The sequence below is a fragment of the Cibotium barometz genome, chromosome 5 (assembly GCF_041138505.1).
Source record: "Cibotium barometz isolate CiBa-2024 chromosome 5, ASM4113850v1, whole genome shotgun sequence".
NCBI lineage: Eukaryota > Viridiplantae > Streptophyta > Polypodiopsida > Cyatheales > Cibotiaceae > Cibotium > Cibotium barometz.
Genome location: NC_141050.1, coordinates 15,009,800 through 15,025,388, shown reverse-complemented (window position 1 = coordinate 15,025,388; position 15,589 = coordinate 15,009,800). Strand labels below are relative to the sequence as shown.

Sequence of the window (15,589 nt, the reverse complement as noted above, 5' to 3'; positions counted from 1 at the left end):
TGCAAGAAACGGGCTGCACACAGGAAGGCGGAAGACCGGAGGAAAAAAGAAACAAAACCCCCAGGGGGGCAGAGGTCAGCACGAAAAGGAGAGGGGGGGGTAAAAACGGCGAAGGAAAAGCACGGGGGGGGGGGGGGGGGGGGGGGGGGCGGCAGCTGCACGACTGAGGGGCGGGGAGGAGAATGCTGGCGGAAGGGGGCGATGTAGAGGCGAAATGGGCGAAGAAGGGGATGGGGCGAGAAGGCGAAGAGGCGAGGAGGGAGGGGGCGAGGGGGCAAGGAGGGAGGGAGCGCAGCAACGAGGGAGGGGGGCCGCAGCAGAAAGCAGGTGAAGGTGGCGAAGGAACAAAAGCAGGCGGGGGGGGGGGGGGGGGGGGGGGGGGGGGGGGCAAGAGCACAATGGCGGGGGGGGGGGAGCTGGTGTGCAGGTCGCGCAGGCAGGAGGCGGGGCGCAGCTTCAGCGAGCAAAAATCTCAGGCGCACTTCTACGAGTTCCGCAGAAGCCTATCCTCGATGCTTAATCCATAAGCCTGTCTGTGTCAGCCACAGGTGGAATAGGGAAAAAGGGATGCAATAAATCAGCAATTTTCTTCCATATCGACCTATGATGCATTCCCAATGCATAGGAAGCAGTGGCTCGAGGAAAGGATAAGACATATCCCCGATCATCTACCACATCATGTATGTACCTAATTCCCAATTTCATAAGATTGTATGCCTGAACGGGTTCCTGTAAAGCAAGTGGAGTGTCAAAGAGGGCACTCCAATGAATACTTTCTTTCCTCATCGAGTTTGTCCCCAAGCAATTATCAAGAGCCCATTTGACCTTAGAGAGAACTTGTTTCCAGTCAAGTATGAGGGTAGTAGAGAAAGGACAACCAGGTATCCTCCCTACAAATCTCCCAATAACAACCTCCCAATGATCCGTAATCCAATGACCATAAGCATAAGTCCTCATGTTGACACACATGGATGCTAACATACAAGTCCATGGCTGCTGTTGACGGAAGAAAGTATGCAACATTGTAGCCTTCCTTGCAAGTACATGATATCTTATATTGAGGACATTAAGTCCACCATGCATCCTTGGGGAGCACACCGTTTCCATCTTTTCATCAGTCTCAATGCTTTCACAACAGTTTTTGTCTTCCATAATATCTCCATAGCTTGAGACATAAAAGCTGAAATATCCTTGGAGGACCAATGCAGCAAGGGCAAATAGAACTGGACATAGGACATCACAATGGATTGTACTATTCTGAGCCTGACATGAAGAGGCCATATCTCTGGAATGCACCACCTGACCCGGCCAAAGAATAGAATGCTAGTCACATTGTTTCAGGGGGAGTAATTTAGATTTGTCAAAATTGACATGCAATCCCGCTGGCAACCCATATGAAGAAAGAGTGGCCATAAGCATGCGAAGTTCCTGAGGAGAATTCTGTGGCATGAAGAAGGAATCATCAGCATATGCTTGTGCCAAAAAAGATGTAGCCCCTGGGATTTTAAGACCAGTCATGTGTCGTGTGTTTGTAAGGTGATCAAGATACATCAAAAGAGGATGGGTCGCAATGGCATAGAAGAGAGCACTAAGAGGGCAGCCCTGTCTAACTGATCGACCCAATATCCATGACCGAGACAGATGGCCCCCAAGAATGCACTGAGTAGTAGAGCCAAAATAAAGCCAGTAAACAACATTTGCCATCTTGGGACCGAAGCCCAACTTTGTCATGATCTGAGAGATGAAATCCCATTGAACATTGTCAAATGCCTTAGCAATATCCACCTGCAATATAAGCACATCTTGATGCGAATACTTAGCATATTCAATTGCAGTCAAGGCATTGGATATATTGTCATGGATTTGTCTTCGCGGCACAAAACCCATACTGATGAGGATGAAGTCTTGCATGCAATATCCTGTGAAGCCTATGTACAATCATTTTGGCAATAAGTTTGTAAAGTACAGGCATCAAAGTAATAGGCCTCCAATCTGATATATGATCACACAGATGTTTTTTGGGGACAAGCTTGACTATGCCATGCTTCCAAGAGTGCGGCAACTGATTTTCTTGCCAGGCCACATTAATCATTCGCAAAAGGACCTCTTTCAAATCATCCCAAAAAGAAATATAAAATCCCACCGTAAGACCATCCCAGCCAGGGGACTTGTATTTGTTGAGGTGGAACAATGCATTATCAAGTTCCGTGTCAGTAAAAGGCCTCTCCAAGGTAAGAGCATCATCCATTTCAACTATTCCAGAAACATATTGAAGAAATTCAGTCCTGGCATCAGTCACTTGATTTGATGGGGAATCAGGAGCATCTCACATACACACACACACACACACACACACATACATGTAGGTGCACACTTGCAGGCACTCACTCAAACAGTAGTTATCTCTTGGCTTGTAATCCTATTTCGGAGGAGCCAAGATACATGCTATGTTGCTTTACCAACTTTATCTTTTCTAAGAGATGCATGTATGGCCATAGTCTCTCTCTCTCTCTCTCTCTCTCTCTCTCCACGGCACGAGCACCCACATCAGCCACCCACGCCGAGACACTGTCGCATCGACATCAGCTCATACTAGCCGTACACATGGGCCATATTTGTGTCCCAAAGGAGTCCTAAGTGGGCAGGTCTACTCCAATCTATGTGCGAGGCGCCCACGGCCCAAAGCACCAAGGATCTCCACCACATGGAGACAGATCCATGAAATTCTGTGATGACATGACATGCCCTAACCATAGCCACATCTGCCATCAGGAGGCTTATAGAGCCATGTTTCAGTTTTCTTTTTAGTTTTTCCATGGAACTGTATACCCATGGTATCATTGTACTATTCATGATCTCAAAGGTCGGTTGGGTCTTTTGTTGACGTTAATGAATGATGCTCCTCTCATGTTTCATGTTCCTGGTATTCCATGATGAGTTTACATGGACAGTTTTGTATCATGCCAGTGACATAGCTATGTTTTGTTTCATTTCATTTTCCATTCCATGATGAGATATGCCATGGACATTATTGTATCACTTTGGTCTCATAGGCCCATTGGGTCTTTAGTAGACACTTAATCTCTCTCTCTCTCTCTCTCTCTCTCTCTCTCTCTCTCTCTCTCTTACACACACACACACACACACACACACACACACACACACACACACACACTCACGCTAGCTGCCCAACTTGCAGTCCTATTTTTTTGGGTCTGCAACCAAAGCTATTGACATTCTTGTTCGAAGAATGTGACTGGTGCCCAACTGGCTGTCTCAAACACTTAGCAAGAGTATGACTGTTTGTGTTTTGTGCTTCAGAAGCTTAGCTTTTCAGATATAGATGGTGCATAGTTGTGTTTGACAAGTCTGAAGTTTTTTCTCAGGCTGTCTCTGGGTCTACTCAGACAATTGTTGCAGAAAATCTACTTAAGGTAAATAAACCTTTTTTTCTTGCCTTGCTTGACAGGTCATGTTGCACACTCCTAGGAGATTGCTCTGCGAGTTTTGTTTCAGATTAGGTTTAAGAGCTGTTTTGAGCGAGAGGTGTGTTTTTATGGAAAAGAGGGGGCCAGGGGGAGGTGGGGTGCTTGGAATTGTTAAGGACAAAGCTGAAGTGGCCCAGTCTGGAAAGAGCAGGTGGGGAGCGAAAATGAACGAGCTAAAAGAAAACAAGGTTTTAAGAATGGATGGATAAGTGAGATAGCTGGTTTATTGGGCTAGTACAGATATTGACTGCCATTGAACTTGGGAGGTATTTGCAATGCTACGTGTAGGCCCTGTGCTACTGGCTCGTGTGCCACATGCAATGAATGAGTATGTGGTGCAAGAGGGGAACTTTTGCAAGTAACTGGATTTTTTATCCAATGTGGGCTTTATAGTTAAAAAAGAGTGTACTTAGGTACTATTTTCGCTCTCTTGCATTCTTATGCACGTGTGTGAAAGGTCAATTTTTGAAAAGAAGCTCCCCACCATAAGAGGAGATTGAATTGCGTTGACGGTGGCTGTAAGGGTTTTTCCTAATCTAACCAGCCAGTTGTTGTGCAAGTTCAAGTGTTTTTATGTTTGACCTAGCAAGTAAACATCTTGTTAATTTGGCTAGCCGATCTGCAACGATCCAAATAGCGTCATGTCCTCTACTAGCCCTTGGTAATCCCATGACATAATCCATGGAAATACTTTCTTACTTACCACGAAGGATTTCCAAACGATGCAATAATCATCCAGCTCTAAGGTGCGACTTCTACATTATAGATTGCATTCTCTAAATTCAGGTCATCCACATTGGACCTCCCTTCATGGACTGCTTTCCGAATATAACCAAAATATCTGGCAATCCTACATAGCTCTCTTAGCGAATGATACAAATTTGTTCTAATCACCATAAAACTCAATTGATTCACCTCTTCAATTCTGCGTAAGACGTTTGCAATTTCATTTTGACTACTTTTCTATATCAAATCTCAAACCCACCTTGCCTTTTTTTTTGTCAAGACCCCAAGGCTCAGAAACCCATTAGGCAATCATGGAAGAAGAAGACCAATTTCCATAGCTTCATGGAACACTTCATGCACGACTCTTTTCCAAGGAAAGCACGGTGGTCTAAGAGTAGAGACGGCTTGGATAAGATTGGCACATTGCCAAAAAGCCTACATGTTAAGAGTCAACGACATTGTTATTTTGTAATGTTCACACACGGAGTAGGTAGCCTTTACTTTTGGACCCCTTGTCCTAAAATTGTGGGGCTCAAACAGGGCCCAAGATCAGCCTGCGTGGCCATAGGTGGTGGGGTAGCTGGTCATAGGTGGTGCCCATAGTCACAGGGGACGGAAGGGACGTCTGCTTGGAACGCGGGGACGCCGAATCGGGACGGAACAGCGACGGGGACGGACGGACGTCCCCCATGACGCGTCACTCACAGGGGATGGGGACAGGGAGGCCGGTGGGGGACGGCAGAGAGCCGTTGCGTTTTTTTCTGGCTGTTTTTTGCCGTTGCGCTTGCTGTTTTTGGCCATTGTGCTTGCCGTTTCTAGCCGTTTATGGCTGTTTATGGCTGTTGGCTTGGCCTTGGGCCTTGGCCCTTGAGCCTTGAGCCTTGAGCCTTTGAGGCTTGGCCCTCTCTCTCTCTCTCTTGCCCTTGAGGCTTTCCTCTCTCTCTCTCTTGCCTATCTAGATTCTAGACTCTCTCTCTCTCTCTCACCTCTCCTTCAAGTCTCTTGAGTCTTCCAACTTCCAAGCCTCTAGGCTCTAGGCCTCTCTCTCTCTCTCTCTCTCTCTCTCTCTCAACTTTCAAGCCTCTTAAGTCTTCCAACTTCCAAGCCTCTAGGCCTCTCTCTCTCTCTCTCTCTCTCTCTCTCTCTCTCCCCCCCCCCCCCCCCCCGTTCCCTCCCCCGTCCCCGTTCCCTACTCATGGCCGTCCCCTGTCCCGTCCCCGTCCCCCGTCACCATCCCCCGTCCCTTGTGACTATGGTGGTGCCACCGTTTCTAAGCCATGACCATGGACCTACTACTAGAAACTGTTATTGACTATGAACAAACAGAAAAACATAAGAACAATCAGATTTTAGGGGGACTACCCAGGGCAGAGAATAAAGCTCCGAATTATCGGATAATTGCCCCACCCAAGCTAGCCTAGCTGTGCGTATAACCCAATTTTAAGCTACATGAGATTGAAAGGTCCAAGGGCATCCTTTCAGCACGTCATTAGTTGTCTGTCAATCTACTGAATGCATTTATTGCTTTAGGTGTGGCCAACCGCAATCAATGCATCAAAAATACAAAGTTTGGTCAGTCTAGCTGGTCATGGTAGCTGGCTGCAGCAGAGCTGAAACATGCCTTCTAGATTTTCTATCTCAGGCCCCTACTCCAGTCTCCTATAGCTAGCGTTGGCTGCCCCAAAGGGGTACATGTCCATCTGGTGTGTGCTGTCTATTACTGCATTCTTAAGTTTCTGCATGCATGACTTGTCATTGGGCCTTTTAAGTCATCAAAATTTTAATTGATCATTTAAGCATTCATCCTTTTTGTGTGTGGTTAGTTTTGGAATCTTGATGAATACTTTTAATTAAGTTCCTTGGCTCTGGTGCATTTGCCTTTTGTATCAGTTCCGTTTCAGACCCATTTCAGCTCTTGGCCTAGACAGCTCTTCTGTACCAGAAAGTTTTGATATGCTTGCAGCACAGGAAGAATTTGCAAGAGAGTGCCCAGAAGTTTCAGAAGCTAGAGACTACCTTTCAAGAGTTTGGAAAGGGAGTAGTGGAGAGAGTTTGTTATCACCAGGTATTATGTACACTACAAGCATGGTGATTATGGGTAGGTGCATGCGCTTGTCTGCAGTTACACCATATTAACTTCAACAACAACTCTCTGGCCAGGTACACAACCTGATGATGAATCACAAATTCTTCCTGAGTGTATACAGCATGCTAGTAGGGAAGAAATGGAGATAGTTTTCCTTGGTACTGGATCTTCTCAACCATCCAAATACCGCAACGTTAGTGCTATATATGTGCATCTTTTCGAGCATGGAGGAATACTTTTGGACTGTGGCGAAGGCACATACGCACAGCTCAAAAGACGGTATATTTGTGACTTATGTGCACCCTTGTTTGTTAGCTGGTTTTTAATGCGACATATCAACCTTGTCATTAATCTGAGGGTTTTTGTGTGCAGATATGGTTCAAAAGGTGCTGATGACGTTCTGTTGAACTTAAAATGTATTTGGATTTCTCATATCCATGCTGATCATCACTCAGGCCTTCCTCGGATTCTTTCTGCACGCAAAAAGCTTGTACAGAATCGTTCTGCTAGTATTCCTATTCTAGTCATTGGTCCAAGGCAGTTGAAAAGGTTTATCGATGCATATGCAATGGTAGAGGACCTTGGCATGGTGTTTTTGGATTGCAGTCAGACTACTTCCCAGGCAGACATTGTTGTTGAAGCATTGAAAGTCGAAAAATTGAGCAAATCAATTGTCGGTGATTGCAAAGATGTGGCTGAAAACACAAAGGAGATGAGCATTGTTAAGGATCAAGCAGAGAAATTTTTGAAACAGCAAGGCTTTCACTTCCAACAGGGTGTGGATGCAGCAGGACGAGAGACTTTGAAGAGTGCACTGCATTCTATGGGGCTTCAAAGTCTTGTAAGTGTACAAGTTGTGCATTGTCTCAATGCATATGGAATAGTTCTGGAATCTCAAGCAAAGCAGGATGGTCAAGGGAATGTAAGAGCAGGTTGGAAGTTGGTCTATTCGGGCGATACAAGGCCTTGCCAGGCACTGATTGATGCTTCAGGTGGAGCCACTGTTTTGATTCATGAGGTGAGTTGACCAAGCTTTTGAGTTCGCACTGATAGCACTGATAACACATTTGCTATCTGCCCATTGAAGAGATCGAACATGGAAACCCTAAAATTCATGGACAAAGCCTTCTTTATTTTGCCCTGCTAACACCACCTTTGGTATTGCAGGCAACCTTTGATGACAGTATGCCTGTCGAAGCCATCATGAAAAATCATAGTATCACCAAAGAGGCAATAGAAGTCGGGATGTCGGCTGGAGTGTACCGCATCATCCTCACACATTTCAGTCAACGCTATCCAAAGATTCCTGTTTTTGATGAGAGCTATACAAACAGGACTTGTATTGCTTTCGATATGATGAGTGTGAACTTGGCTGACTTGCCCTTGCTGCCGAAGTTGCTACCTGCTCTCAAAATGCTTTTCCAAGATGAGATGCTGGTGGAAGATGAAGTTGAAACGACTGCTTGATAGTGCACAATTTTTCTTATCAGCAGTAGAAATTGATTTTTAGATACTAGCCTAGTTATGGGCTTCTCATCCCCTTGTTTTTCCACACCACGATCAAGAATATGAGCCTGTTTGTTCCCTCAATTAGGAATGAAATTGCAGTAAACTGTATTGAAATTCTGAGGTTTTTTTTTCTTAACTTCATGTTTTTTCTATGGAATTGATACTTAGAATGCTTTTAGTGGAAATAATCAGGTCCTTGCCAATGTAGTAATGCTCTCTCTCTCTCTCTCCCCCTTCAACTAGGGTTCCTCTCTGTGCTATTTGACTCCCTTTTGGGGTGCGGGAAGCTTAGAAGAGGTGCACTGAATTTGCCCCAGCCTGCTGCCGTTGGCCTCAAGCTCGCCCCAGCTCCCTCTCCAGCCCCTGTTATCCCCAGCTCCAGCTCTCATTGTTTCTTTGCTGCTCCAGTGCCGCACTGTGCCTCTACTCCAGAGCTGCATTGGGAAGTCACCATCACTTCAGCAGAGAGCCACAATAGAGAGGCTGCCATCACAACGAGGTGTACAAAAACAGAGCTGCATACACCATTGCTTCACCCTCAAAAAAAAAAAATGAAACAAGGGTGACCTCGTACTTGTGTCTAGTCTTACTACAAGATGCAACATTTTCAATAACACAAGATTGTTGATTGGTATTGAGGCCATGTGGAAACGTTAACTCTCTCTCTCTCTCTCTCTCTCTCCATTTGTAAACATAAATGAAATCATATTAAGCTTTCCTTTCTATCCAAACAACTTTTGAGGCTCACAATTCAAACTTGGACTCAAGAACTTCGAAAGTAATTGTATATGTGTGTGCGGGGGGGGGGGGGGGGTGGTAAAAACCAAATCTCTTGTTTAATGACAAAAATCAGTGAGATCTTTTGGGAAAGTTCTCATTATAAGGAGGCCTTGCGTCTCTTGAAGTATGAGTTCATATGCTCATCGAAAATGCATGGAGGGTTTAACATTTTGAATATCCATTATCATCTTCTGGAACATGAAGCTACTTTGCTTCCGGCTTTTCTCGTGCACAAATAGCCTTGGACGCTTATGATGCTTTAATGTGAATATAGATGTATTTGGCAAATGGTTCTCGTCTCCTTGTAGAGTAGAAGCTTGTTCTATAATGTATTCAGTGGTTGGGTAGACCTCTTGAGATTGGCAATACCTTGAGACAAAAAAGTGTCTTTTGGAGCCGTGCATTCCTTGTGCTTGTGGCTTTTGTTCTCCTCAGTGAGCATACTTTCTTTCTACAAAAGGCATTTGGGTTTGTTAAGATGTTGATGCGGAAGGAAATGTTTTGAGCTCAAAGTCGTTGGCAGTTGGGTATGCACTATAGACCTTTATGGTGCATGTTACAAGAATAATTGCGACATTTTACTTCTAACAGGGGATTGGATTTTCTATAGTGTAGATCTCGAACCTCTCTCTCTCTCTCTCTCTCTCTCTCTCGGTTGCTTTGATCTATACGTGATTATTCTCGGTTGCTTTGATCTATACGTGATTATTATGCCTTGGTTCGTTGATCAAGTTAATAACATTTGGCTCCTCTCTAAGACAACTCACTAGTGGAATCTAAACCTGAAGAAAATTTGGCATAGTAAATTTACTTTTATGGAGATGCTTGTTGGGAGCTCTTCCAACTAGAGAATTTCTAGAAAAAAGACACATGGTTGTTGCAAAATGCTGTCTTTCTTGATGTGTAAAGGAAACAGTGATGCATCCTTTTTGGTCTTGTCCAAAGACCAAAAGTTTCCTTCGGTAAATTTCACCTTCTCTTAAACTCAAATTTCCAAGGTATTCCTCTAGATTCTTTTGGCTTTTTGGCAAGTGGCCTTCTAGATATGCACGGTTCTTTCTAATCTACACTAGATGTTGGGCTTTGTGGACAATATGGCACGCAAGAAATCAGGTTTTTCTTTTCGTAAAGATTGCACTATATTACTACTTTGGTCAATCCTTGTGTCACTGTGTTTGACAACAACATCCATCTGCATCAGATCGATTATGGTCAGTTGGCTTTGTTTTTCCATTGTTTTTAATTTGTATCATTCGAGGAGGTTTTCCCTCAAGGGATTAGCCTGAAGACCTTTAAATTCTTCAAATTAGAGGACAACAAGCGTAAGGTTAATCTTTGAATTCTTTCAAAAGAACCAAACTTGGGGATTTCAAGGGACACATTTTGGACAGAGTTAGTCCTTAGATCAAGGAATTTTTAGGGGTCCAAGATCTTTATTTTTCCAAGTATTTGAAAGATTTTATTGAAGGGAATTGGGTATGGAGATCAAGATGTGTGCAACTCAAGATCTTTATTTTTCCAAGTATTTGAAAGATTTTATTGAAGGGAATTTGGTATGGAGATCAAGATGTGTGCAACTGTGAGTGCATAATATACAATAAACAATTACGGAACAAAGACTCCAATAAACCTATGAGTACTTTCACTTTGGAGAGTTGAGATGGGACCTTATTCGTGTATTATTTGAGTCCAAGGCCAAGAATAAGTGTATCTAAAAGTGTCTAACAGCTATAGGGAATAGGATGGCCGTGCCCACGAACACTTTTACATGTAATGTGAAAGAGGTAGCCATGTATATAAGTGAAAATGAGAAATAATGATGTAACTAATTATTTGCTAATGATAATTATAGTTTGCTAATCCTAGCTATGGTGGCTTCTCCTTTTTGAGAAGATGAGTGAGCCCTCCTCCATGAGTGCTATTGTGCAAACTCTGGTTCATGAGTGTTACCCTTTCTTTCAGTGGTATTAGAGCTTCACTTTGATCTATTTTTTTTTAATTTTCCCTCTTCTTGCACATGAAGAAAACCTTAGAAATCTTCATCACGTGAATGGAATCTCTTTGCATTGGCTATCTAGGGCTCCATTTGCTTGATGCTAAGCATCGTTAGCATACTGTTCACCATCTAAAACCCTAGAGATATGGCGGCACTTTTCCTACAACTTGGTGGCAAAATCCGTAGATCATGCGGTTTCAAATAGCAAGATTGTGTACCTTTGATACTTGCTATGGCTTTCCTAGCTTATGTAATGATGAGCGCAGGCTATTTTGAGCATTTAGATCTCTCCTACAAGCCATGAGAAGAAAAAATGTGGATTCATGAAGTTGAAAACAACGCTTTTCATTTTGCTTCCATGGAGTCCTTCTTGATCAAGATTCAAGCATTGGTGCTTCCCTCTTGCTTCCGGTTAGTTGCTACATCGATTTATTGCAAGATTTGGTGGATTCCTCATGCCTATAACTTGATTTAGGGCTTTCCTCAAAGAAACCCTAATTTCCATGACGTTACACATGCGATTGAACTGTGCCTATGAACTATGAACTAATTCCATGACATTGGCCATTATTGAACCATGCCTATGATCTATGGAATGCTTCAATGGTGTCATAATTCTTGCACATGCATTCATACTTGGCATTGAGAAAACCCTAATTACATAAATAAGGGGTTTTAATATTTTCATACCATTTAAAAGAATTCAATATCATACACAACCTCTCATATGACATCTCATATCATTCATGGGCATTCACATGCCATTTGAGTGATATTGAGACCATTAGATATTACTTGATAATTTATATTTGGAGAAATTATCATCATTTGGTGCTAACATGAGCCATTACATTGATAATTGGGCCACACACATGCATGGTGGTGGAGATTGATGTTATATGGCTATGTTGGGAATGTACGTAATACTTTTGGAATGGTTCTTGTTGATTGATTTGAGCCTATGGTGAGAGGCTTATGCCAATGGAAGCATACCACATGCTTATGGAAGACAAGCTATTGGATAGTATGCTGGGATATGGAAAATGTGATTCTATAAGCACGAGTCCATGCTTGAACTTGTAAGTGGTTTAACTCTCATCACATTCTAGGATTCATCTATTTCTTGTACAACTGTTGAAGCTAGATATGTGGTGAGGGTACCTTGGCAATAAGGAGAAGAGGCCAACGAGAGTGTGTGTCAGTGCCGGAATAGAAAGGGATTAGGTACTCGGAGATGAAGAAATGGCCTCAGCTCTTTTCTTGTTGGTGTGAAACTCAGTACGAGGGTGGGAGGGCTTAGTTGGGAGATCGACAAGCAAGAACACCTCTTCGACATATCACACTTGGTAATTGGAAAATACAAGTGATGAACAATTGGTGCATGACTTGACATTTGATATTGGATACATTGCACTTTTTGGATTTGAGATTTGGCTACAAATATAACGGAGGTTATACCAAAATTTTAGCAAAGTATATATATGGTGCTTATGGATTAAGTTTGGGTAGCTCAAAGACATACCTAAGATTGTCGGATAATACCTTTGATGCATTGGAACATTGGCAAATGCAATTGGAGTGCACTATGTCAGTTTTTGGACACTTTGACTATGTTTTGTAGAATCACAAAACCTTTATTCGGTTAAAAAATGGTTGGGGATTTTTTTTCAATTTTTACTTAGCCTTTTAGTACTCTTTAAGGGTTATGTCCACAACTGTCAAACTCCTGATTCTGACACTGTTTGCTATTCCAACCGGTCAAATCAACTATAAGGAGAAACCCTAATTCAGTCATAGCCTATTTGTACCTTTCCAAAGTGTTTGCATATTCTAAGGGTACTCCCTTAGATCCATGAGAAGAGCCATTAAACTCCCCGATCCATTGCTATTTGGCTAGTCAACGAGCATAATTGGCTTTTTTGAAAAAGTCAAAATGGAATGTACTTGCCCTCTGACTTTGAAACCTTCTTGGGAACAGGTAGTACTCATCAATACTCACCATTAGGCCAAAGAACAAAAGGATTTTGACAAGATTTGATCATTCTATGCTCAAATTACATTTTCAGTTGAAAACAATTTAGCATGATGGGAAGAGGCCAAAGCTTCAAACACAAAGGCAACTTCAAGGAAGCTCTTGTGTATGATGAAGCGGGTGCCAATAATGCAAGGGAGGAACAACTCAAAAATCAATTCTCTCATGTGGAAGTAGATGAACATACGCATGAAGAAAGCAATGTCAAAATGAAGCAACACATGAGAATGTCAATGCATTGGAGGTGGCTAGAGTCAGAGAAGACATAAATGTCGTCTTGTACTCCTTATGAAAACTTTGACCAAATGGATAGAAATGATGGCCTAACCATGGAAAGGCATGCGAATTTGATGGGCCATATGGATCAAAGATTTCAATTCATGGTTGACAAGTTTAATGCTTTGGGCAAAGAGATCCAAGATGGAGTCTCTAACTTGAAACAAGGGTGGAGTAGAGGCAAAGGGATGTTGGGTGAGCCAACAAGGCATTCATGTGTATCAAAGAAACCGCAAGTTAGTGGGACACAAGTCCATATGCCATTTGATGATGCAAGGAATACAAATGGATCAAATGCTTTACAAGCTAGTTTGCCTTTCGACCATGGCCATCATGGTTTTACACATGGAAAAGAGAATTTGCCTCCACAAGTAATGCATCATAGTGAGTCACGCATGTATGGAATGCCTATGCAACAAACTATGATGCAAGGTTCGTCATCAATTCGGGGAAGAAACCTTGACAAGGGTAAGGGTTTAGCTTTGGAGGAGGTAATTGTGGGTGGAACTTGGAAGGCATCACCTATGGTCGATCATCACTTCAATGAGTTTGGAGCTAATCATGCTAGATCACATGAGGATCACAGAGGTAATGTGACGAAGAGTATAAAGGGATGAAGGATAAAATTATCTTTACAAAGTTTAAAGGTGAAGGCTTTTCTAATGAAGAATTTGAAGAATGGATCGACAAGATGGAGCTTTACTTTGAGCTTAGTCCTTGTCGTGATAGAGCCAAAGTGTTGTTTACTACACTGCATTTGGAGGGTTATGCCCATGCGTGGTGGCGGCACTTAAATGATCATGATTACATAATCACCTACAAGGGTGGATTTCAAGAATGAGAAGAGAAGTAAGTTCATTTCAACCCTAATTCAATCTAGGATGGTGGAGAACTGGGATGATCTCACTCAAGCGGGCAATGCAAAGGATTATGTGTATAAGTTTATGTTGTTTTCATGCCATGTGGAAGGCTTGAGTGAGGAGTATAAATTGAGAAAGTTCATAAAAGGGTTACAAAAAAAACATTAGAGTTGATGAGGATGCTTAAAGACTCGACACCATCAAAGAGGCCATATTACTTGCACAAATTTACGAGGCAATATATGCACATGTATGAGAAGCAAGGCAAGGAGAAAGGGTTGATATGCACACTCCATCCATGTTCAAACCTTCAAGTGGTGTGCACCTCATACCGGGCCTCCTAGATTCCCTACCGTGTGTGGAAGAAGTGGGAGAGAAATTTTCAGATTTGGTACATCTTTTCCTAGACCTTCAAACATTGATGGGAAGCATGTTGATGCTGAAGGAGCCAATAAGAGCAAAGTCATTGTTAGTGAAGATCGGATAAACAACTTGAAGAACAAGGGGTTGTCCTTCAAGTGTGGTGACAAATGGTACAAGGATCATTGGAAGGTTTGTAAAGCTAAGAAGATGACATTAAGCATGATCCTCACAAAGTTGCAATGAAGGTACAAAAGAGGATATGGACGAGTATAAGGATTTCTTTGAGGACGCCAACAATGAAGTTGAAGATGTAGAGAATGATAGTGAATTTCTATATTATCTAGGTGCATCAAAGAAGAGAGAAGTTGACTATGATGATGGGTTACCATTGCCTATGTGTGTTTGTGTGATGTGACAAGGATATATGGACACTTTGTGCAATATTTTTAGTGATGCCTATGCCGGTTGCAAGGGTACAAGTACACTAAGGCTTAAGGCATGCATAAATGGACGGGTGGCTCATGTTTTGGTTGATAGTGGAAGCACACATAGCTTCATCAATAGAAAATCTATGTGTAGTCTCAAATTACAGCCCATAGCTTTATCTTCCTAGCATAAAGTTCAAGTGGCTAATGGGGCTTTGCACATTGGTATATAAAGATGTGAGTTTGATACTCACAAGTGGTACCACTTGCAAGGCTGATTAACTTGTATTAGACATGGGGTACCACTGACATTATATTGGGATGTGATTGGCTAGCTACTCTTGGGTCTTTCACAATGAATTTACATCTTGGATAGATGAGTTGTATGCATGGTAATGAAGACATTACATTGACTAAAACTCATATGCCAAGGATGAAGTTAATTAATGCCATAAAACTCAATATGGAGCTCAAGAGTATGGGATGCATATACATGTTATAGCTTTGTAACGAAGAAGACAAGGGAAAAGTAATGCATGAAGGCATGAAGAAGTTTCTCAAGGAGTATGAAGACGTATTCCAAATGCCCAAGTTCTTTCCACATGAAAGAGAGAGGTGGATCATGGGATAAATCTTGAGCCACATGCAAGCCCATCCAAAAACCACCATATTGATCATTAAAGGTTGAAAAAAATAAGTGGCAAAGCAAGTACAAGAGCTCATTGTGATATGGGATTGGTCAATTCTAGTCAATCACCTTTTGCATCTCCTGTACTTTTAATCAAGAAGAAAGATGGCACCTTTTGGATGTGTGTGGATTATAGGGATCTAAACAAGTCATAGATCAAGAATAGATTCCCTATCCCACGGATTGATGATTTACTTGATGAGTTGCAGGGTGCATTCTACTTCTCTAAGATTGACTTGAGGTCGGGATACCATCAATTGAGGATCAAGGAGGGTGATGAGTACAAAACAACTTTTAGTTTATTGAAAGAGGCCTTTATAAGCATTATTGAACAAAGTGCTTCGCTTCAGACCTTCCTTT

The 15,589-nt window shown here is 42.5% G+C and overlaps 1 protein-coding gene across 5 annotated transcripts in view; it reads left to right on the top strand.

Moving 5' to 3' along the window:
• Positions 1-7,930, top strand: part of LOC147638102 (tRNAse Z TRZ4, mitochondrial-like) — an 81,524-nt gene extending 73,594 nt beyond the window's left edge. For 3 of the 5 annotated variants that reach the window (XM_086798001.1, XM_086798003.1, XM_086798005.1), the window contains 5 exons: positions 3,387-3,434; positions 6,105-6,279; positions 6,363-6,579; positions 6,673-7,318; positions 7,468-7,930. In XM_086798001.1, coding sequence (XP_086654127.1) covers positions 3,387-3,434; positions 6,105-6,279; positions 6,363-6,579; positions 6,673-7,318; positions 7,468-7,767 — 1,386 coding nt within the window. In that variant the 3' untranslated portion in view covers positions 7,768-7,930. The remainder of the gene's footprint in view (positions 1-3,386; positions 3,435-6,104; positions 6,280-6,362; positions 6,580-6,672; positions 7,319-7,467) is intronic. The other 2 variants (XM_086798000.1, XM_086798002.1) reach the window with 2 other exon arrangements.
• Positions 7,931-15,589: the final 7,659 nt, after the last annotated feature.